At 34.7% G+C, this 22,884-nt stretch overlaps 1 protein-coding gene across 1 annotated transcript in view; it reads right to left on the bottom strand.

The window, feature by feature from the left end:
* LOC141506734 (protocadherin Fat 3-like) overlaps positions 1-22,884 on the bottom strand; it is a 697,405-nt gene that overhangs the window by 257,673 nt on the left and 416,848 nt on the right. Inside the window, exon 5 of the mRNA XM_074213761.1 lies at positions 1,545-1,859. Coding sequence (XP_074069862.1) covers positions 1,545-1,859 — 315 coding nt within the window. The remainder of the gene's footprint in view (positions 1-1,544; positions 1,860-22,884) is intronic.

Raw genomic sequence — 22,884 nt, 5'->3', positions numbered from 1 at the left:
TGTTTTAGGGGATAGTAGATATTGCATTGCAGAAGGAAGTTTACTTGGGGCAATGATGTAATAGATGACAATTAAAAGGGCATTGAAATATCAGTTATAAGCTTCTTATAATAATCTAGGTTAGGAAAAGATGGAAATTTGAGTGGTCTGCAATGGGAAATGAAGAAAGGAATTGGATTTGAGAGCTATTAAGAAAACAATCATTGAGATTTGGCAAATGACTAAATATATAGAATGAGGGAAGGGAAGAGAAAAAGATGACTTTGACATTACAAGTCTAGCAAAATGAAATATGTCATGTTATTCTTCAGTTTGATGAAGAGAAGTAAAGAGGTTAGGAGGAATAACCATTCTAGGAAGATAGATTAATTTCTTTAGGGTATGTTCAAATTTTAGTACTGGTAGGACAGTTACATGGAGATAGTTTCAAGTGGCTAGGAAATAAGGGAAGGAAGCTTTGGAAATAACTAATGGATGAGTTATAAATGATAATGAGAAGGTTAAGAGGAGTTGGTATAACAGTTCAATGGCAATGAGCACTAAAGGAGGCATATTGAAGGATAGCAGAAGTACAAGGGTCTGACAGTGTATAGTAGCATATTCTATAAGCTCTAGAAAGTGAATGAACAAAAAAGTTTTCCAAGTTCTAGTAAACAGTATTCTTATACTTAGCAATTTCCAATGTAACAAAATTCTACTGCAGTTAAAGAATATAAAGTACCTTGGGAGTTTGCCTTAAAGTAATAGAATCTGACATTTACATGTAATGGACTGCAATTTAATATTTCAACTTAACCAAATCCTGAGCTAGAGAAATGATAGTATCTACTAAGGACTCCAATAACATTCATTAAGAACACTGAATCCTTGCACACACCCAAGGAACGTCTCCATGTTCCTGTTCTCTATCTCATGTTAACTCACCTATCTGTAATATGATAATATTATCTGCTTCACATTACAGTAAAAGCTTGATTAACCCAAACCTAACAAATCAGAACATTCATTTAGCTTGGTTTTGTTCCCCCTCCCACTTACCACTTACACACACACACACACACACACACACACACACACACACACACACACACATACGTACAATTTGAGTCATTTAGATTTAGAGAAATAGGACAGTCCTGATCAAAGTTAAGCATCTCAGAATGTGGTTCAGAAAGGAGACAAGGCAATCTTACCTAGAGACTCTAAGGATGAAGTCCCATTTCTGACTAAAAGGGCTAATGAAGTGGGCAGTAAACTTTCTAAACTTTGACTGTCATTATCCATGGTGATTCTGACACTACCTTTGAGCTTTAAATTAAAAAAGACTGATCTCCATTCCATTAGTTCACTTGACTTTGTCAACTGAAATTAAGACCAACTTAAAAGGCAAGACAATAGGTCTCCTTTTCCAAACATTGCCTCAGAAAAAAAGACCATGGCGATAGCCAGGCAATTAATAGAAATAAATCTAAATAACAAGCCTCAGTTGGTGGATTTCACTGTTGCACTGCTCACCAAATGGGAACAGAAATATGTTTCCTTACCTGTTTTGATGTTTATTACAAAGAAGTTCTGAGGATTCCCACTTGTAATCCTGTAGGTTAGTTTTTCATTGGAACTGGAATCTGGATCCTCTGCCTGGATCTGAATGACTGATACATCCTTAGGAGAGTTTTCCATGACCACAGGATAGTAAATGGGTTCTGAAGTCAAAGGAGCATTGTCATTTACATCTTCGATCTCAATGTAAACCTCAATAGTAGAATACAGTGGGACAACACCTCGATCGGTGGCATACACAGTCAACCAGTATGACCCAGTTGTTTCTCGATCAAGAATGTCTGCAGTATAGATGACTCCTGCAAGAAAACACAGCAAGGGCAACACCACAAGTTACAACAGATAATTCAAAGTAAACATTTTAATTTTAATATATAAAATTCAAGTTTACCTCATTTTAATAAAACCTGGAATCTAGAAGCTAGGTAGTCCAGTGGAAATAGCACTGGACTTGGAGTCAGGAAAACTTGAGTTCAAATTTGGTCTCAGACATTTCCTACTTGAATGATGTTGGTTAAGTCCCTTAACCTCTGTTTGCTTTTGTTTCCTACTCTATAAAATAGGGGATATAACCACACCTACCTCCCAGAGTGAGAATCAAATGAAATAATAAATATAACGCATATAGTATAGAAGTGCTATATGTTTGGTAGCAATTATAATTTTTTATTATTATTTGGGAATAAAAGGTATCTGAGAGATATCTTTAATTAATCAATATCTACTTAGTTGAGTGGAATTGAATTGTATACGCCCAATCTTCCCATAGAACAGTAGGAAACAAAAAAGTAGAGAAAGAACATGATTTGCAGTAAAACTCATACCAAGCTAAGGTCAGAAATGAGACATGATTATTGGTGACCATTCCAGTGTTCTTTGTTATTGTTTTTTAAATCAAGACCTATAAGTCATTGGGGCTGGGGGGAGATCTTGAAAGTTCCTTGAAATAGTGACTCCTCCATCATGAAAGAAAATAATACTTGGAAAAGTTCAATTCTGAAACATGGTATACCTCTATAAAATATAGTTTCGCCATATGTTATCCTCTTTCCATCTTTGTTCCAATTATTGAGCCCTGTCTCCGAGTCAATCTTACAGCCTCTCAAGGAAGAATGATGCATTTTTAATCAGAGGCCAAGGTTGGACTACTGACTTTGCCACTTACATCCTAGGTGACTATAATCAAATAAGAACCTTTCTAGGCCATAGTTTCTTATTTTGTAAATAAGGCCACTCTGCAAGTACAAGCTATGATCCTTTGCTGTTCTCAGAATTCAATATTCATGTGAAAACAACTTTATATAGAAGACCAATTAATCCTTCCTTAAAAAACTTACTATGTAACCCCTGGAAAGTGACTTATCTCTGTCTGGGGAAGGAAGGGGTGATGGGGAAAAAGAGGAGTTTTCTCCCTAGAACTGATCTAAACTCCAGTAGGACTCCCTAAGTAGATCCACTACTGTGTGGCAAAAGACTGGAAATCTAGAGTGAAAAAAGCTTTAGAGGCATCTGTTCTAACCCCAATATGTCACAAATGATAAACTGAGTCTCCAAGAATGATTGTAGAAAGTGACAGAGCAATGTTTCAAATTCAGGTACCTTATTCTCAAAACTTGCCCTCTTCCCACCAGTAACAAATACTGAAATCTTGATAGCAACTCTAACAAAAAGATTTGGTCAGAAAATAGGTTCAAATTATAAGCTTTAATTAAAATTTAGATATTTGAGGCAATTCTTAACTATATGTAATGCTCTTGTTTGAAAAACTGTGTTACTTGAATATTAAAGCTTTGTCAGAAAATTCCTCTCCTGTCTTTCTACAAAAAGATAGAAAATATTGTTTTATGTTTCTTTTGGCCTTTTTGAATGGAAAACTTATTGCATGTAATGCTATGTAATATTTTCAGATCATATTGCTCAAAATTTTGTTACTGGTTATTTAACAGTATAGGTCAGTTCTACCACCTGAGAAATCTTAATTGCAATCCTAATGGCTGCAAATACTAATTGTAAAAGATGAAAGCCATCATCCATTCATCATTTCTCACAAACATTGATTTGTTTAAAATGCAGTGATGCCAGCATACTCTGAGAATGAACTGCCCTTGCCCTCACTAATAGTCTTCCAGGATTCCCAAGTAAACTGTCATCTGTTTTAGGAGAAACTCACTGACCAGAGCAATTTTAAACAAGTTTAAGAAAATTGTCACCATTTTATTGTTGACAAGTTTCAACAGAAAATATATGCCAGAAGAAAAGCTACAGAGGAAACATTTTATAATCGATGTCCTAATCACTCTTACCCAAAACATCAAGAGGGTAAAAGACTGCCTCAGGTTCTACAAATACAGCTAAAATTGAACAATCCTCAGGTTCCTGCTCCAAAGGTTCTAAATTATTCTGTTGGTTGTATGAGTTGCTGAACTGACACAGACCAGAAGGTTTTAAAGTTCTCTACTGAGAAAGAAGAAAGGGCTTGCAGTCCAAACTGGTTACTGAATTCTTTGTTTTTTTTCCCCCTCCTGGAGAGCTGGACTGAATTAGGCGGATAAGTACGCCTGTTGATTATGGATAAATAAGATGCCAACTACAGCAACTATGTGGGGAAGAGGGCACTTCTCCAAAAACAATTAAGCTGATAAATTTTTTCCCTTTGGTATTCTTAAAGGTGCTTACAATCCTGAAGGCTAAACTATTCAGGGGGTTGTAACCCAATTAGATTGAAAATTTAAGCTCCAAAGTTGGGGGTAGGAAGGGAGCTAATGAGAAATCTAAGGGAAAGCCAGACTGCATTTAAAAAAAACATAAAACTGTGTTCTTGCTACTGAAATACAACTGACCAAAGGAAAAGCTAAATAGGGATATGCTATGAGACACAAGAGAATACTATTTTATTGTTGTTGGAAATATGTGCTACTTACTGTAGAAAAGTGGGGGAAACAGGTCCTGAACTTTGAGGAAAATGCCTTAAGTCAGAATAGAAATGCTACTCTGCCAACAATGAAAATATTATATAATAAACAACGGCCTGGGAAGTAAATTTTTAAAAGTCAGGTCAAAAGGGGGATGGTGGGGTAAAAAAAGAAAATCTTGTGCATGATGATTTATGATAACTATAGAAAAAATTTTCTCCCTCTTAAATGCATCAGATAATTTGGACTAGAGAAGTAATAATGTTTGTCCTTCGTTTTCAAAGAAGACCAAGACATCAGGGAGGTGATGTCATGACAAGCATGTAAATTGGATTTGAATGGGGGGGAGAGGTGCTAAGTAACCAGCATCACTTTCTCCTCTAGAGTCATTTGGGTCCAGTGGCCAGATATGAATCAAGACAACTGGTGACAGCCCTGAATGCGAGGCAATCAGGGTTAAGTGTTAAGGGTTAAGTGTTAAGAGTTAAGTGACTTGCCCAAAGTCACACAGCTAGTAAGAGTCAAGGGTGTGAGAATTTGAACTCCTGTCCTCCTGACTCCAAGGCCAGTGCTTTATCTGCTGCACCACCAAGCTGTCCAGAGGCAGAAGTAGTGAAGAAAATTATGTAATGGTCACGAAAATCAATAAGCTAAATTAGACAACTGATCATCATAATCTGAGATGCTCTTAATTTAAGACAGAAGCCTGTCTGTGAGCTTGCCCATCTCAGAAGAAGAGCATAAACAAAATGCTAATTGATTCTACCATCCCCATTTTTTTCATCCTTTCCCCACCAAGGCATATCTCTACTCTTAAGCTATAAAGCAGATTATATGCACTGCATGTATATATATGCATATATATATATATATATATATATATATATATATGAATCTCATATTTCACTCTCACTTTGCAGAGAAAAAGCTTTTGTCCACTATGTATTATCCATTATCATTGAATTGAGTGAATGTTGAGGTCGAGGGGTGAAAGGGAATCTAGTAGAATGAGATTTCAGTGGAACATGATGCACCAGACTTAGCCAAAGGTCTACAGAATAGGGTTTACAGACAGTCTTCTACATGGACCTTGAACAAGACAAAAAGATACTGAAATACTACTGGACTACCAGAGTAGATAAAAGGTTAACCACAACATAATTCTAGTGAGATAGAATAAAGCAAAAGAGATTAGTAAGTGGTGACCAAGTAAGAACAAAAGATAAACTACAAGCAAGATGAAGAGGGGAAAAATGTTATTAAGAACCATCTCTGATATTCCACTTTAGGGAGATATTGAGAAATAGTAGCAGAGACCAACTTATCCTTTAGTTACATATTTAATAATTGTCTACTGTTTACTCAGTAAAGATTCACATTATCACAATCTGAACCAAGCTACTAGAAAACAAAATAAACAAACAAAAAAATAATTACTGACAATAAGAGAAGAAAAATGTGAAAACAACAAGGATTTATTAAGTATCTACTGCGTACTAGTGATTACACTAAGCAATTTATAAATATCATCTCATTTGATAATCATAGCAACCGTGGCAGGTATTACTATTATTATTAATCCCATTTTACAGTTGAAGAAACTGAGGCAGACAAAGATTAAGTGATTTGTCCAGGGTCATACAAAAACTGAGGCTAAATTTGAACTCAGGTCTCACTGAATCCCAGCCCAGATCTCTATTTAGTTACTGCAGCTATAGACACAAACCAAGAATCAGCTGTTTTTGAAAGTAATTGGGAAAGAAAAGTCAAGACATACAGTGCTTTTGTTCTTTCAGTCATAGCAGCCTAAACAAAGATGAAATTCTAATATTATAATTCATGAATTTGTTAATGGGATATTCTCCCTCCCCACTAAGGTTTATCTGCTCTTTAGCAGTCACAGAGACATGCACAAAAGTGTCTATTTATATAATCTTCTATTTCACCTCTCACTTTGGAGAATTATGAATTGCTAGCATTGGAAAGGGCCCTGAGGAGCTATCTAGCCAGATTATAGAATTAAAGAATCACAGAATTTGAGAAATGGTAAAGACCTCAGCGGTCATCTTGTCCCAACCATATACAAAACAAATCCTCCACTACAGCATGCTTAGCATGTAATGGTCCTCCAGCTTGTGCCTTAAGACTGTAAGGGGGGGAAGGGCACACCTCTCCATTATACTTATTGACAGTTTAAAATATCATCCAGGAAGGTTTTCTTGACATCAAGTCTAAATTTGTCTCTTCAGTAAATATAATAAAAATGGCAAATCTACTTAAGTTAATTTACTTAATCATTATCATACCAATCAAACTACCAAAGACTTCTTTTACAGAGCTAGAAAAAAATGATAACAAATTCATCTGGAAGAACAAAAGATCAAGAATATCAAGGGAATCAATGAAAAGAAAATGTTAAGGAAAGCAGTGTAGCAGTATCAGGTTTCAAATTATATTAAACACAATCTGGTAGTAGCAAAGAAATACAGTGGTGAATCAGCAGAAAAAATCAGACATACAATATACAGCAGTAAACGAACCATAGTAATCTCATGTTTGCTGAACCCAAAGATCTAAAACTTTGGAGGCAAGAATTCACCATTTGATAAAAATTTCTGTAAAAACTAGAGAGCAGTTTGGCAGAAACTAGGCTTAAAACATTTTATCACACTGTCTACTGATATATAGTCAAAATGGGTACATAATTTAAACATTAAAGGAAGATAGCTTAAGCAAATTAGGAGAGTGTCAAATATTTTACCTGTTAGATTTATGGAAAAGGGAAAAATTTATGACCAAACATGAGATAGAGCATTATAAGATATAAACAGAGAATTTTGGTTATATCCAATTAGAAAGACTTGCAAAAATAAAATCAAGGCAGTCACAATTCAAAGGGAAACCAGAAACTGGGGAAAATTTTTTATTAAACAGTTTCTCTGAAAAAAGACTTTATTTCTCAAATATAGAGAGTCTTAATCTTTGTCTGCCTCAGTTTCTTCAACTGTAAAATGGGATCAATAATAATGGTACCTGCCAGGGTTTCTATGAGTATCAAATGAGATGATATTTATAAATTGCTTAGTGTAATCACTAGTACACAGTAGATGCTTAACAAATCCTTGTTGTTTTCACATTTTCTTCCCTTATTGTCAGTATTTTTATTTGTTTGTTTCTTTTGTTTTCTAGTAGCTTGGTTCTATAGTCTCATTTCCCAACTAATAAATGGTCAAATGAAGTTTTCACAAGAAGCCAAAGGTATTAATAGTCACATAAAAATGCTCTAAATCAAAATTGATCAGAAAATACAAATTAAAACACCTCTTGAGATACCACCAATCTATCAGATTAATTAACATTACAGAAAAAAAGAAAATAACAAATGAGAGAGAAAATGTGGAAAAACTGGGACACTAATAATGCATTGTTAATGTGAACTGTTCCAATCATTCTGGAAAATAATTTGGAACTGTATCCAAAGATCTATTAAACTGTGCAAATTCTTTGACCCAGCAATACCACTCCTAGGTGTGTATTTGAAAGAGATAAAAGGAAAAGGAAAAAGGAAAAGGATTTTAAATACAAAAATATTTATAATAGCTCTTTTTGTGGTGGCAATGAAGGGGAAATTGAGGTATGCCCATCAATTGAGGAATGGTTCAACAAGTTATGCTGGATGATTATGATGGAATACCATTGTGTTTTGAGAAATGTCAAGCAGGATGAATCCAGAAAATAATTGGAAAGTCTTATATGAACTGATACAAAGTGAAATGAGCAGAATCAGAAGATTGTACACTGTAACAGTAATTCTATTACACTCTGATCAACAGTGAAAGAATTAGCTATTCTGATCAAAACATTATCCAAGACAGTTCTCCAAAGGACCCATGATAAATAATGCCATTTACCTACAATGAGAACTGATGAAATCTGATCGCAGACTGAGGCATTTTTGACTTTATTTTTTATGGAAATATGTGTGTTTTGAAAAATGGCTAGAATGGAAATATGTATTGCATGACCTCACATATATAATATTGCTTGTCTTCTCAAGGGGCAGGAAAGACTAGAACATTAAGGCACTATTGATATGAACTGTCCCATTCTGGAAAATAATTTGGAACTATATCCAAAGAGCTATTAAACTGCAAATCCTTTGACCCAGCAATACCACTCCCAGGTGTATATTCCAAAGAGAACAAAGGGGCAAGAGAAAGAGAATTTTAAACTATTTTAAAAAAATAAATATTAATTTTTTTCATGAAATTGAAAAATATTTAATGAAATGAATAAAAATGCATTAAGAATAAATTTGCCTATTTCTAACTTCTACCAGTTCTTACTGGTTTTACCATTTAGGTGCCAAGCAGTACAAGTCTAATTATGTTTGCACATCAAATTATTCCTTCCAGTCTTTCCTTCTAGCTCTAAATACATCATTATGAGAAATTAAGACCAATTTCTCCACTTCACTATGAAGATATGGAGCTCCCTTTCCAGCTCCCAAATGTTATATATATAAGACGATGGGGGAAAGCAAGATGACCAAGGTTTGAATTTCTTTTGACTGGAGTTATTGAGAAAAGTTTTATGAAGGAAATATCACTTGAGCTGAGCCTATAGGAAAGTATTGGAGTTTTCAATTTAAGAAAATACAGCTTTGACAAAATACTTAAATAACATATTCTAATCATTCAACCAATTTGTGAGTTCAAATTCCAGTAGGATGTAAACTCCTTAAAGCTGTTTTGGCTTTTCCTTTGATTCCTCATCAATGAGTTTCGTGCTTGGGGTATGGTAAACTCTTAATAAAACCCTGTAGATTATTCAATGGTAAGTAAAAGAGGAAATAGCTGAGATACTAATGCTTATTTCCAGTGACTGAGCCAGTTTTGAAATGTTTACCAGATAATGGTATAGGCGTGACAATGAAAAACCAAATTTGAATATATAGATGAGAGAACCATTAAGTGAAAAAATGAGAAAGCATTTGCTATGTATTAGGCATCAAGTGCTAGAGATGTAACAAGACAGTTCCTATCTTCAAAATGTTAAAATGGGAATAGAGAACACATAAGGGGAATTTAGGAAAAAAGAGGAGGGTGGCCAGGGTATGCTTTAGATGTCTAGATTCCTTCAAATAACCACAATTTCAAGGCATCCAATTTCAGTGGTCGGCATGAGGCTTTTCCTAACCTCCACACTCACCAAAGTACTCTACGTTAAATTTTCTGAGCATATGTATCTGTGCGCTTATATGTATAGTTCAACAGATAGAAAGACAGACAGAAACAATCTCCTCCAACAGAATGAAAGTCCCTTCTGGGCATGGACTGGTTCACTTCTGTCTTTGTATTTCCAATCTGGCACAATGGAAGCACATAGCAGACCCCTCACAAATACAGACTGATTGATTGATTCATAGTCTGCCCTCATGCTTTAAATGTAGCAGATATTATTCATTATAGTTAATTTAAATGTTTAGAAAGCTCCCTTCCTATTAAGTCATAAATCTACCAGCTTGTAACTTCATCTCTAGAGAGATTCAGAGCTGGAAGTCCTTCATGTACCAGAAGGGAGACTAAAGCCAAGAGCTTAAAAGTAAGTTGCATAGGATCACACAGGTAATAAACTCAGGTCCTCTGGCTCTAAACACACATCTCCACCTTCAATCTAAATGCCCCTGTACTTCCACCAGCTGGTCCTAGTTTTACTTGTTTGAGTTACAGGGAGACAAGACATAGTGACCACAGGGACAACTAGATGGTACAGTAGATGAAATACCAGGAGAAGCTAAGTTCAAATTTGACCTCAGATGCATACTAATGAATAATCTTGGGAAAATAACATTACCCTGATTGCCTCTTCCCCAACCTCTCAAACAGATAGTGACTATAGTTACTTAAAGTATTTATATTTTTAGAGTAAAAGCAACATTATTTTGAGCAACCTTATGACACTAGAGGCTCTCATTAAACTTACAAATAATAAAAATTCTAGCAAAAAATAAGGCTTATTGATGCATGCACATATAAATGAGTATTTATAGTATACATATACACACACACATATATATATATATAAGTATTTATTATAATTAGCACTGCACAGTATTTCCACAGGTTTTCTGATTACCATGATAAAATAGTAATTAATTTATGGAATTATTCACTGATTTGTGCCCTATGTAAAAGAAAAAAATTTCCTGGGAAGGGACATGAAGTTCATCTGCCCACCTTTGCTTTCCACCAGTGAATTCTTTGTGAAAGACTTGTTCATGGTAGGGGTGACTATCAGCAGAATTAGTCTCTGGCTTAATCCTCTCAATTTATAAAGAAAGAAAAATGATGATGATGCCCCTTTGGGTTGATGGGGAGCCTGAATGTTAGGAATTCACTGGGAAAGAGCATGATGTCAGTAAGTGGGGCTCTTCTTTAATCAGACATTAATAATACAGAGGCAAACTGCAAAGAGTATGGAGGCAGATGGCAGGGGAGGCAGGATGAATTTGTGGAGGGAAGAGAATAAGGGAAGTGAATACAGAGAGGCACAAGGAGTCACTGAGGTGACCCCAGTTTAGAGTTGGGAGTACTTAGCAGGTCAGGGGTGTTCAAAGTTTGAGGTCCCATTTTATGGGGTTTTGGTGGAGAGCATCAGACTAGTTCTTAGCCATGCCATCTTAGCCTTAGTTCTATAACATATCTGCTTCATCTCAAAGTTATTAGCAATACCTTAGGGTTAATTTATCAGCATAACATTTTGCTGACCTCACTTGCAAATGTCTATGAAAGTGTATATACCGAGGGTAATGAGCTGGACCAAGGAGCTATTCCCCTTGAGATTAACTGGCTCCCCCTAGTTTAACCCATAGTCTCTGGATGTCACCTTAGTTAATTTATGAGACAGCTGCCAGTGGTTCTACTGTTCCCCTAATTTACAAGACAGTTTGCAAGTACCTGTTATTTACCCTTAATTTATGAGACAATCTGTAAGTGATTTTTAGGTTCCCTTTTCCAATCTTATGCCCTGCTATTGTTATCTCAAATTAGTTACTTATAAACCTGACTTACTATAATAGCTATGAGGAGAGAGAGTCAGGGGGATCAGAAGAAGATACAAATTCAATGGGATAAGCCTAAAACAATCTAACTCCCCACTCATCAGTAGCCTGGCTCCCTATAACTAGCCATGAAAAGGGGAAAGGTAAAACAGAAGACAAAATAAAGTGGTAACTATTTTAGAGAATTTGGATATTCCCAGGCTCCAGCTGGTAGTCTTTCCCCATGCTCAGTTCTTAAGTTTTATGTGCTTTGTAAATATTTATGCGTCACCATTAGAACAAATTCTTACCTAAAGGTTCCAGATGAGACAAGGCTGTAACAGCCTTTGTTAAAATGTTCTATGCCCTGATTTTTTAGTAGCTATTCACCAATTCTTTTTTTTTAGGTTTTTTTTAACAAGGAAAATGGGATTAAGTGGCTTGCCCAAGGTCACACAGCTAGGAAATTATTAAGTGTCTGAGACCGGATTTGAACCCAGGTACTCCTGACTCCAGGGCCAGTGCTTTATCCACTGCGCCACCTAGCCACCCCTTCACCGATTCTTATAAGTAGTGACATAGAAAGAGCAAATTTAGTCCCAATTTAAAAAAAATAACCCTAAAATGCATAAAACCATAGCTTCTAGAATTGAATACTATAGAAATAAATATTATCCTGTTCAAACAGATTTTACATTAAGTATACAATGTCTAAATATTAGGACACAATATTATACCTGTAAGTCAGGCTGCATCATTCTTTCATTAATTTTTCTCTTAGTACAATCATATAAGACTTTCTTCCAATCTTTAATTTTACCTTTTTTCTTTCGGTGAGAGAGGAAGACATATGTTCATTTACTTGTTCTATTTAATGCAACATTTTTGCTTTCTCTATAACAAAAGAAGTAAACTAGAATTCTTTGATGTTTTTACTATTTAATTGTACAAGTAGATAAATATATAATATTTATTTATTTTGCACTGCATAACTGTGCACAGCATGAACCAGAATTAGTTGATCTCAGCATGAACATATATTAGCCATAATTGTTCTTTTTTATTCTCAATAAAAATATATTCAAAGGGAACAGGATGTATGCTATTTTCATTTAATGTGACTTGAATATTTGAAATAGAAAATAACAATAGGAACCTGTGTATAAATTAGCTGAATTCTCTGAGTTGCCATGAAAATACCTAGATCATTCACTCTGATATAATTAATGACTCTTCCCTTCTCATTGCCTTACTACTTTGCTCATATTTTACCCTCCAGGTGGTCTCAAATGAAACACCCTACCTAAAACATAATATCATCCACAGTTCTGCAGTCACCAGCCATTCACAGCAACTTGAGAAGGTGAGGCACAAGTGCTAGCCAATCTTAAAGGGGCATCTTCATGTCAGCTTCCCTTCAAGGGTTTCAAGGACTGCTTTTTAGATAGTATGATTGTAAAAATTCACCTTTGTAAGTCATGTTTTTCGGGAACTGAAAACCTGAAGATATATATGCCATGATACTCTTTGAGAGGTAGCATAGTGTAATGATGAGGCAGACAGTGAATATAGCACTGGGTTTGTAGCAAAACAGACCTGAATTCAAATTCAGACTCTAGTGTTATATTGAGTACCTAATGTCTAAATATTAGAACTTAACCTCTGTCTTAATCCACTGTAGAATGAAATAGCAAACCATTTCAGTATCTCTGATAAGAAAACCCCCATAAATATAGAGAAAACCCTACATGAGTGTTTCTTGGCAGAGATACTGGTGTGGTTTGCCATTTCCTTCTCCAGTTCATTTTACAGATGAAGAAACCGAGGCAAACAGAGTAAAGTGACTTGACCAGGATCACAGAGCTAAGAGTAAATAAATGAGTCAGTATCTGAGGTCATATTTGAACTCAGGAAAATGAGTCTTCTTGACTCCAGGTCTAGTCTGGTGCATAGGAAGTATTTAAAAATACTTGTTGATTTGTTTTGACATTATTATTCTTTGCAGATGTTCTTGACATAGTACATTTTGTTTATTTGTTCAGCAGGGGATTAGTGAAGTGGCATAAAACTCAAATAGAAACAGGACTACTAAAGTTTATATAAAGGATATCTGCAGGCAATATATTGACTTAGAAAAGTATATACTAACATTATCTTTGTTATATTGTATTTTATTTATTTTGTTAAGTATTTCTCAATTACACTTTAATCTAGTAAAGCATCAAATGTGTAGATGACATATCTGGCTTAGTGGATAGAGATCTGGTTTAGTAAAAGTAGGTTCAAGTCTTGTCTCTGACACATATTGGCAGAATGACCCTAAACATTTCATTTAAACTTTTAGTGATAAAGATAAGATTTTAAGACTACCAGTTGGAAAGCAGGTGCCAATTGGTATTGACAGAGAATTTTCCCAGGAATTTGCAAACACAAATGAAATTATAGTCTTGGATCAATATATACATATATATATATATATATATATATATATATATATACATATATATAGCTTTCTCTATTACATAATACACATGTATATACATATACATGTTTATATGCATCTATGTATGTATGCATGATCTTATTTCCATTAAGTAGAGGCCACACTGAATTCTGGATCTCTACCAGCACACATTTAGGTTCCATATTTCCTCTTTTATACCTGAGTTATTTTCTATTGATTAAACATCTTTTATCTTACAGAAGTAAAAGAAAATACCCATGACAGTTGTTGAAAACAATGACAAATTGAAATTGAAGCTGCCTTGATTCTCTGTTATTTACCATAGCTTTAACCTACAGAGCTATGAGTGAGATTAAGGAAAAGTGCTTCGGGCTGAATTCAAGATTTTATTTGTAGTTAATAAGAAGGGACAGTATTCTTTGTCAGCTCAGAACCCTGAGACTCCAAAATTTAGCTACAAATTTTAAGAAGTCTCACTGGCTTTGAATGCCATAAAATTGTTAAGGAAAATACAATGCATATGCATCACACCTAACCATTGTTAAAATATTCTACACCCTGATTTTCTAGTAACAACTTCAGCAAAAGGTGAAGTTAAAGCAACACTAATCTAGGGTTGCAGACTATAGTTTTGACTTGCATATTATTTATTACTTTTTCTAAACCTAAATTATTTTTTAGGTACTGCACAAATTCTTCCAAGGCATGAACATCTTTGGGCATTAATTTATATACATATCAAAAGAGATTTTTTTCAGCATTATAAATAACTAATTTATTAGCAAAGAAAAAATTTACTTTATTGCTGTTCCTCATTCATCTCTTATCTTTGCACTGGTTATCTACTATTCTGATGATGGACTCCTCCCTCATTTTTGTCTCAGCATCCTTAAGTATCACAGCCAAGTTCAAGAATTAGGTTCACTCTTTAAAGTATTTTTTTAATTTAACTTAATTTTGTTTAAAATTCTATCCTCTCCTCTTTCCCTTCCCCCTCACTGTTAAAATAGGAAGTGTAAAACCCTTTACAAATATGCATTTCCATATTAACTAAATTTTTAATTTTAAGGATGGAGAAACAAGAAAAGGAAGACATAGGTACTTTAATTTGTACACTCCATAAAAATCACCTTTTTTATGTGTTTATTCTTTACCCTTCAGGCACTAGAAGTGCCTTTGCCCTTAAAAATCACTTGGCATAGGGGCAGCTAGGTGGCACAGTGGATAGAGTACCAGCCCCAAAAGTCAGGACGACCTAAGTTCAAATATGGCCTCAGACACTTAATAATTACTTAGCTGTGTGACCTTGGGCAAATCACTTTAACCCCATTGCCATGAATAATTTTTTTTAAAAAAATCACTTCGTATTTATTTTGTTTTAGTCTGCAACCCCCAAAATCTAACTTGATTATCTGACATTCAGCAGGTGTTTAATAATGCAGACTGATTGAAGAGAAAACTAATGCAGACAAATTTACCCCATTTTAAGCTTCTGAGTATATGGAGTCAATAAGCTCTTACCACTTTCTTTGTTATTTATATGTTATATGTTACTTAAAGACTCCAACACTTAAAATATTATATACATGTGAATTATTATTATTTATAATCATATCTCTCCTACAAATTACCTGGGTAGGTTCTAGGGGTGCTAGATGTACCATTGAACCTAGTGCTTTGAACACAGTAGACATAATTTTATAAGTTTTTGCAAAAAAAAATGAATGAATGACAGTGATCAGTTATATCCATCTTCATTGAAAGAGAAATGGGCTTAAACTGCTGTATAAGTGTTGGAGTTAGATGTTTTGAATACATTAGTTAAACGCTACTCCGGGTAAGGGAAGCTGATGTCCTTTCAAATCATATGTTTCAGTTTCAAAAAAGTAGCTTAAGAAGCAATGGCAAATTTTAAGTACCATTCAGTAATGAAACACTCTCTTAAGCTGTTAAAGCCTTTCACAACTTGACTCTCACCTATCATTTTAGTCTTAACTATATATCATTCCCCTTCATAAATAAAGTCAGCATATTTAAGAGTTCATCTCTATGCTTTTGCATTGGCTGGCTCCCATGTCTCTTCCTAAGTATTCAGTTCTCATCTTTTAGAATCTAATGATTTTCTTTAAACTGAGCCCAAGCACTACTTTCTTCATGCAGTCTTTCCTGAATCTTTCATGCGCTAGCGCCATATCTGACAAAATTACTTTGTGGCATTTTTGAATATATTTTATAAACTTAGATATATACATAATAGCTCTCCTAATAGAATGTAAGTTTCCTGAAGGCATTTAGTTATTTCTTAGCATCATCAACAGCTAGCACAGATCCTTATGTAGAGCAAATATTTTTATTGTACTCAATAATCCATTTATTGACATATATAGATGAATATTAAAAGAAAGTAAAAAATATTTCCAACAACTTTTCTAATGAGAAACCAAGTGCGAAAGCATGCAGAGTCAGATGGATAGAAACTTGTACCACCAAGAGAAAATAAATCTATCAGTATGATTATCTAACAAAAGTCAAATTTAACAAGTTTTAGAGTTGGGAAAAAATAAGAGAGGGATAACAAACAACAACACATGCAGAGGTCTCAGAGTCTGATTATAAACCTCAACAGAATTCATGACCTCTAGGAAGGAAGGTCATACCTCTGACTAATGGGGGCACATTCAATCAATAAAGAAAACTATGCTGAAAGGAAAGTGGTTGGTAAAAAAAAGTAAATTAATTAACTACACAAGAATTTGGTCAGAGCAAGGGTTAATTAATATTTTTCCACTTTAAAAAGTGCTATGGGATTTTAATACAATGGCAGGACCCAAGCTCATTCGCTCCTGCAGGATGAAGGTGTTGAGTCAGAAGCACCATCAGGTATTAGCCATTCTTTAATTTCATTTAGACTCCCTCCTTACCATCTGTGGAAGGGACCATAATAATTGTCAGGGATCAGACTGGACATTCTTCTGAGCCTGTCTGAGTAAATGGGCTTAAGATTCAAGTCACGATTCTGGAGAGATTGTTCTTCTTCTCTCAAAAGCATTTTAGACTTAAAGAGGAATTACTATGAACTAAGGACAGGGGAAAATGCATCTAAACCAAACACACACACACACACACACACACACACACACACACACACACACAGAATCATAAGACATTTTCTTACAATAAATCTTTCCACTCTCTTACAGCAACAGGAATGAGGCTATTGTTAAAGCACAGTAGACATTATTATTTTTAAAACGAAGCTTTGTAGGGAAAAAAATATCACTTCTTCATGCTCCTGAAATGGAAAGCTTTCCTATGATATGTTTATAGAGATTCTCTACATCTTTTAAGGTTTAGTGGTGTGTGCATATACACACAGCTTGCATATGTATTACAGATGCATATATGTATTTGTGTCCATGTATATTTGTGCATATCAAACAAATCCTTATCTATAGAGATACAAATTCTCACTAACACATAAAAGAAATATTTTCTACATGTGGTAGAAACAACAGTAGATTTGGAATCAGGAGAAACTAGGTTTCTATACAGTCCATAATATATTGTCTATGTCATCACAAATTAAATCCATTTTCTGAACTTCAGTTCCTTTGTAAAATCAATCCACTCATAAGTTAAAAAAAACAGTTATGGGGTGGCTAGGTGGCATAGTGGATAAAGCACCAGCCTTGGAGTCAGGAGTACCTGGGTTCAAATCCGGTCTCAGACACTTAATAATTACCTAGCTATGTGGCCTTGGACAAGCCACTTAACCCCGTTTGCCTTGAAAAAATCTAAACAAAAAAACAGTTATAAAAATAGTTTTTATTTGCAGAAATAAGTACCTCAGGTTGAATTTGAACTCAGGTCTTCCTAACTCCAGACCTGGCCCTCTATCCACTGTCCAACCTGACCCATTAAGATGCTATTGAAATAATCCTGATGAGAGGTGGATAAAGGTTTAAGCTGAATTGATGGCCATGTGAAACAACAATGTAACAGTACTAAAATAAAAAAAATAGATCAAATGAACAAATGTTTTTCCATATAGATTTTGTAAGGTAACAATAATTATTAATAGCATTTAATAAAAATCCTTTCATAAAAGCTTTGTTAACTTAAAATCTCAAGCTTGGATTTTTTTTCCTCCTATCATTTCTTGAGGTTTTAATCTCACCAAAATACTTTTAATTTTCCTTGTCAAGACATTGCCTAAATCTCTTAGACAGTATATAACAGTCTGGTAATTAGGGTAGGTTAATTTAGTTACAGATCCTTTACTGTAAACAGGACAAATGAATGGAACTTTTGAAATTTCTTTTCTGTACAATGAAAACAACAAATGGTTTGCTCCCTAGTTTCCTCTCTCCTCCCACCCCCAGAAAGAAAGCTAGTTATAATTGTGACAAAAACTCAAGGGTTATTACTAGGTCCCAAAAGGAAAGAAAGGTATTGCTCTCTCTAATTGAGTTCTCTTGTTCTCATCTTTTATAGATTTCCTGAATTGTTTTCCAAATTCCATTCCCTTTCCATCCATTAAATGGATCCTATCTCCAACATCCATTTTACCTTTTCATTTATCTTCTCTTTTTAATTGTGGTGAAATGTGTCTACTTGTTCAGATCTGAGCAAAAAAGGTTCCAATAAGAATTTTGACAAATGCAAACTCATTCTATAAGCTGGTACCTCAAAGCACAGGGAGAGTGAGAGAAAAAGAACTGCATTTTAGTTTTGATCTTGCAAAGAGAATGTGATATGCATGTACATCCACAAACATACAAAATATATATAAATAGCAATTCCCTGAAATGAAGTGCTGGGGGGGGGGAGATGGCAGAGAATCACCTTCTTCCTTCAAACTATTTTGTTGTTAGAACTATGCCTGTAGTTTTTGGTGGAGATAGGTTGCATCTTGAGGAATTTCTATATTTCTGTGCCTTGTGAAAGTTGTTCAAATAAAAATAAGTTTAAAATGCTAATTTTATAAGCAAATTCAAATTTTCTTTAAAAAAAACTAAAAACAAAAAACTAGATCAGTGGTAATCTCTTGTTTTGACATTGATAAGCAAACTGCTTTCCAGGTTGGGTAGAACAGAAATTGGTAGAATTAAGTTGCTGATTTTTCCCCTATTTATAAATGTGATAGTCTCTTCAAACAAATCTCAGATTTTATAAGTTGTAAATAAAGACTGGAAAATTCATAGGATAGGGAAAAAAGGCAGTTCAGGAAGTTCAAATAATATGTAATAACTCAGAAGACAAAGCATGGCAATAGTGACTAGAAAGATGGGCTTGAAATTGAGAAAATGTAAGTTCAAGCCCTGACTGACCCACAGATCTTGTGGGACTCTCAAGAAATAATTTAATATCTCAATGCACCAGGGAACTTCTCTAAAACTGTCATTATGTGGCAGAAATTTCATTTATCAAGGGAGTTTCCCTACCCTTGAGGTTAGGTACCCTCAAGTACCTAGCACCAGTGAAATCATAGATATGAGACAAAAAAATTAACCAGTATTTATATAGCACTTTTAAGATCTGCAAAGCACTATTCATATGTGCATTGTAGTTATATTTGTATGTGAACATATATTTTATTTGTTGAAGTGTGAGTGTTACAATTAAGTCTGTGAGATAAGGAATTATTTTTACTGGTGAGAAAACTGAGGCTGAAAGAGGTAACTTGTTTGGGGAATCACACACATTATTGACTGAGGCAAATTTCAACAAGCCTTCCAGTTTCCACATATACCTAGCTACCTCTGAGTAACCAAAAATATCAAAATAATGTCTGATTATTATATTACTATATAGGTTTTTTCAACCAACTCATATTCAGATGTCTGATGTTATAAAAGACATATCATAAGAAAAACATCACTGCTGAAAAGTTCAGTACCCATAAGAAAATAGACTAACTAAGGAGGAAATCAAATTATATGGGGCTAGCTTTAGATAGGCTAATTAAGGTAAATAAGTTTCTTTATAAAAACTATGCTCCAAGTGAAAGTTAGTTTTTTTCTTTTTTAGGCAAAATGAAAATATTCAATATTTTGTGCCTATTCTCTCTTGCTGGGTGTACATTCAAACCTTTTCCAACTTGATGGGCCCTGGCAGAGCCTCAACTCCAGGCAAAGTCTCAGAAAATCAAAGATCACCTCTGTTCCAAGATGAAGCTGTGGGTAAAGATTTCACAGAGCTCTAGTTCTGTGAAACAGTGATTTTATAAGGATGCACCAAAGCAGACTGCAATACCTCTATATTCCCAGGGCCAGCAGCAGAATAACTCATAGTTTAATTAATGCAGTAATGGCAGGGTAAGAAATAACAAAAGCTCTACTAATAGGATTCTAGTAATTCTAACAGTCTATTCACCACAGTTTTTCCTCTCTTTCAGGGGAATGATTTGCTCTTACGAGTTACTGAGATGTTGAGATTTTCAATGGGTAGTAGACATTATAACAAAGCAAAGATAATCTGTCAGATAATGATGTATTTCTACCATACTCATCACCCAAGTGCAAATGACCAGCTTGGCTTTGATACTGAGCCACAATATAAAGTGAATAATAATACTCTGAAAGTGAAAAATAAAATTAAATGAAAATAGAAGGATTCAGTGGAAAATGCAAATCTCTCACTGGTAGGTAGGTGATACTAATAATAATATTACTAGGAAAGGTGAAAGTGGCTATCTACTTAATTGTACCACTAACACTTCAACTCAACTGCCCAAAATCAAATTTACCAACCCTCCCTTCCCCTACAAACATAAAAGTTATTCAAAGATTCAGTTCTAGGTATTCTTATGGCTTTTAAGTCCATTTACTTCACCTGTCAATGGTGAAACTATTTCCCATTTGTTGTTGTGATTGTTCAGTTACTTAGGTCTAATTCTGCATGACCCCATTTGGGTATTTTTAGGCAAAGATAGAAGAGTGGCTTACCATTTCCTTCACCAGTCCATTTTACAGATGAGGAAACTGAGATAGCAGGGTTAAGTGTTTTGCACAGAGTCACATAACTAGTTAAATGTCTGAGGGCATATTTGAACTCAGGTGTCTTCCTGAATCCAGTGCCAGCACTCTACCCACAGCATTACCTACCTGGTCATTTCCCCATTTAACCAGGCTCAAAACTCTTCCAAAATCCATCTTTAATTCTTTCTCCTCTCTCACTTATATCAACATCTAATCACTAAATTTTACACATTTGACTCCCATAAAATGTCCCCCAAACTTTCCCCTTTTCTTCATTCTCACCAGCCAAATTCAGATTTCATATTCATTCACCTGGATAATGCAATAGACTCTTTAATTGGATTTCATTTTTCACACTCATAATTCACTTTGCCAGATTAATCTTTTTTAATACAAGTAAACAAACATTTATTAAGCACTCACTATGCCAGAAACTGTTGAAATATGAGAAATATGAGTATAAGAAGAAAAGCAAAAACCCAGTCCCTACCCTCAAGATGCATACTTTCTAAAAAGGGATACCATGGAAACAACTACTAGATGAAATACAAAAATGGAAGACACTGAAAGGGGAAGATACAATAGCCACTAGTATTACCAGGAAATGTCTTTTGTAGCAGGAGCCAAGTTCCCTTTTGGGATATAATTTAAATCTTGAAAGAAGTTGGGAAAAACCAAGAAACAGAGATCAGAGAGTAAAGCATTCCAGGGCTTTACCTTACATTCCAGGAGACAGAAAATACAAAGGCAAAAAATAGAAAAGGAAGATGCAGGGTCAAGTTGCAGGAATTGCAAAAGTTGTGCTGATAGACTTGGCTGATAGAATGTTGAATATGTAAAACATAAAGAGCCTGGGAATAAGGTGAGGAGCCAGGTTGGGAAGAGCTCTACACAACATTGAAGATTATATTTGTTCTTGAATGCAACAAACACCATCAACTCTCATGAGAACTTTTTGAAAAGCTGGGAATCACATGAAATATGGTCAGATTTATATTACAGAAAAATATCTTTTGGTAGCTAAGGAGGATAGGATGGAGAGGGGAGAGTCTTGAGACAAAGAGACCAAGGAAAAGGCAATACTAAAAGAAATGAAGACCTGAAATAGGGTTGTGCTTGATAAGTGAAGGTATGGAGACATAGATGAGAAATGAGGTGAATATAAAAATAACAATATTTAATGTTGAAAACTATCTTTGCATATGATTGGAACAGAAAAAAGAAAAATAAAAAAGAAATGCTAGAAAACAATAAAAAAGAAAAAAAGAAATAGCAAGGCTTCATAATGGATTGTATATAGGGGTTAGGGAGGAGATAAAGGCATTGAGTTAGTGTGACTGACTGGATGACTAGAAGGATGGTGAGGCTCATTAAAATAACTGAAATGTTCAGGGGATAGAAGGATGTGTGAAAAGATATTGAGTTTTGTTTTAAATATGTTGAGTTTGAGATGCTCATAAAACATTCAATTTGAGAAATCCAGAAGTCAATGGGTAGAGACTTGGGTTTTGCTTCTATAAAGTATATTTGTTGAAAGTAAGGACTGTATTTTTGCCTTTATTTTTGTATCCAGGCCTCAGTAAAGTGCATGGCATATACTAATAGCTTAATAAATACTTGTACCATTTCTCATAGTTTAGAGAGAAGACCAGACCTGGATATGTGATCTGAGCATCATCTGTAGCTACATTATAATTGAACCCAGGGGAGCTGATGAGTTTCCCAGGCAAGATAACATAGAGCAAAAAGAAAGGGGAACCCAGCCGGAAGGGAATACTCTTCCTTACTGGGGGGGGTGACAAGAATGAAGAACTAGCAGAGAATGGCAAACAGCAAGCAGGAAAACCAAGAGAGAAGAGGATTATATAAACCTGAAGAGAAAGTCTTCAAAGATGGTGATCAAAGGTTTCAAAGCTTGCAAAGAGG

Source organism: Macrotis lagotis, chromosome 1, assembly GCF_037893015.1.
Source record: "Macrotis lagotis isolate mMagLag1 chromosome 1, bilby.v1.9.chrom.fasta, whole genome shotgun sequence".
In the NCBI taxonomy this organism is placed as follows: Eukaryota; Metazoa; Chordata; class Mammalia; order Peramelemorphia; family Peramelidae; genus Macrotis; species Macrotis lagotis.
This window is presented reverse-complemented; position numbering and strand designations above follow the sequence as displayed.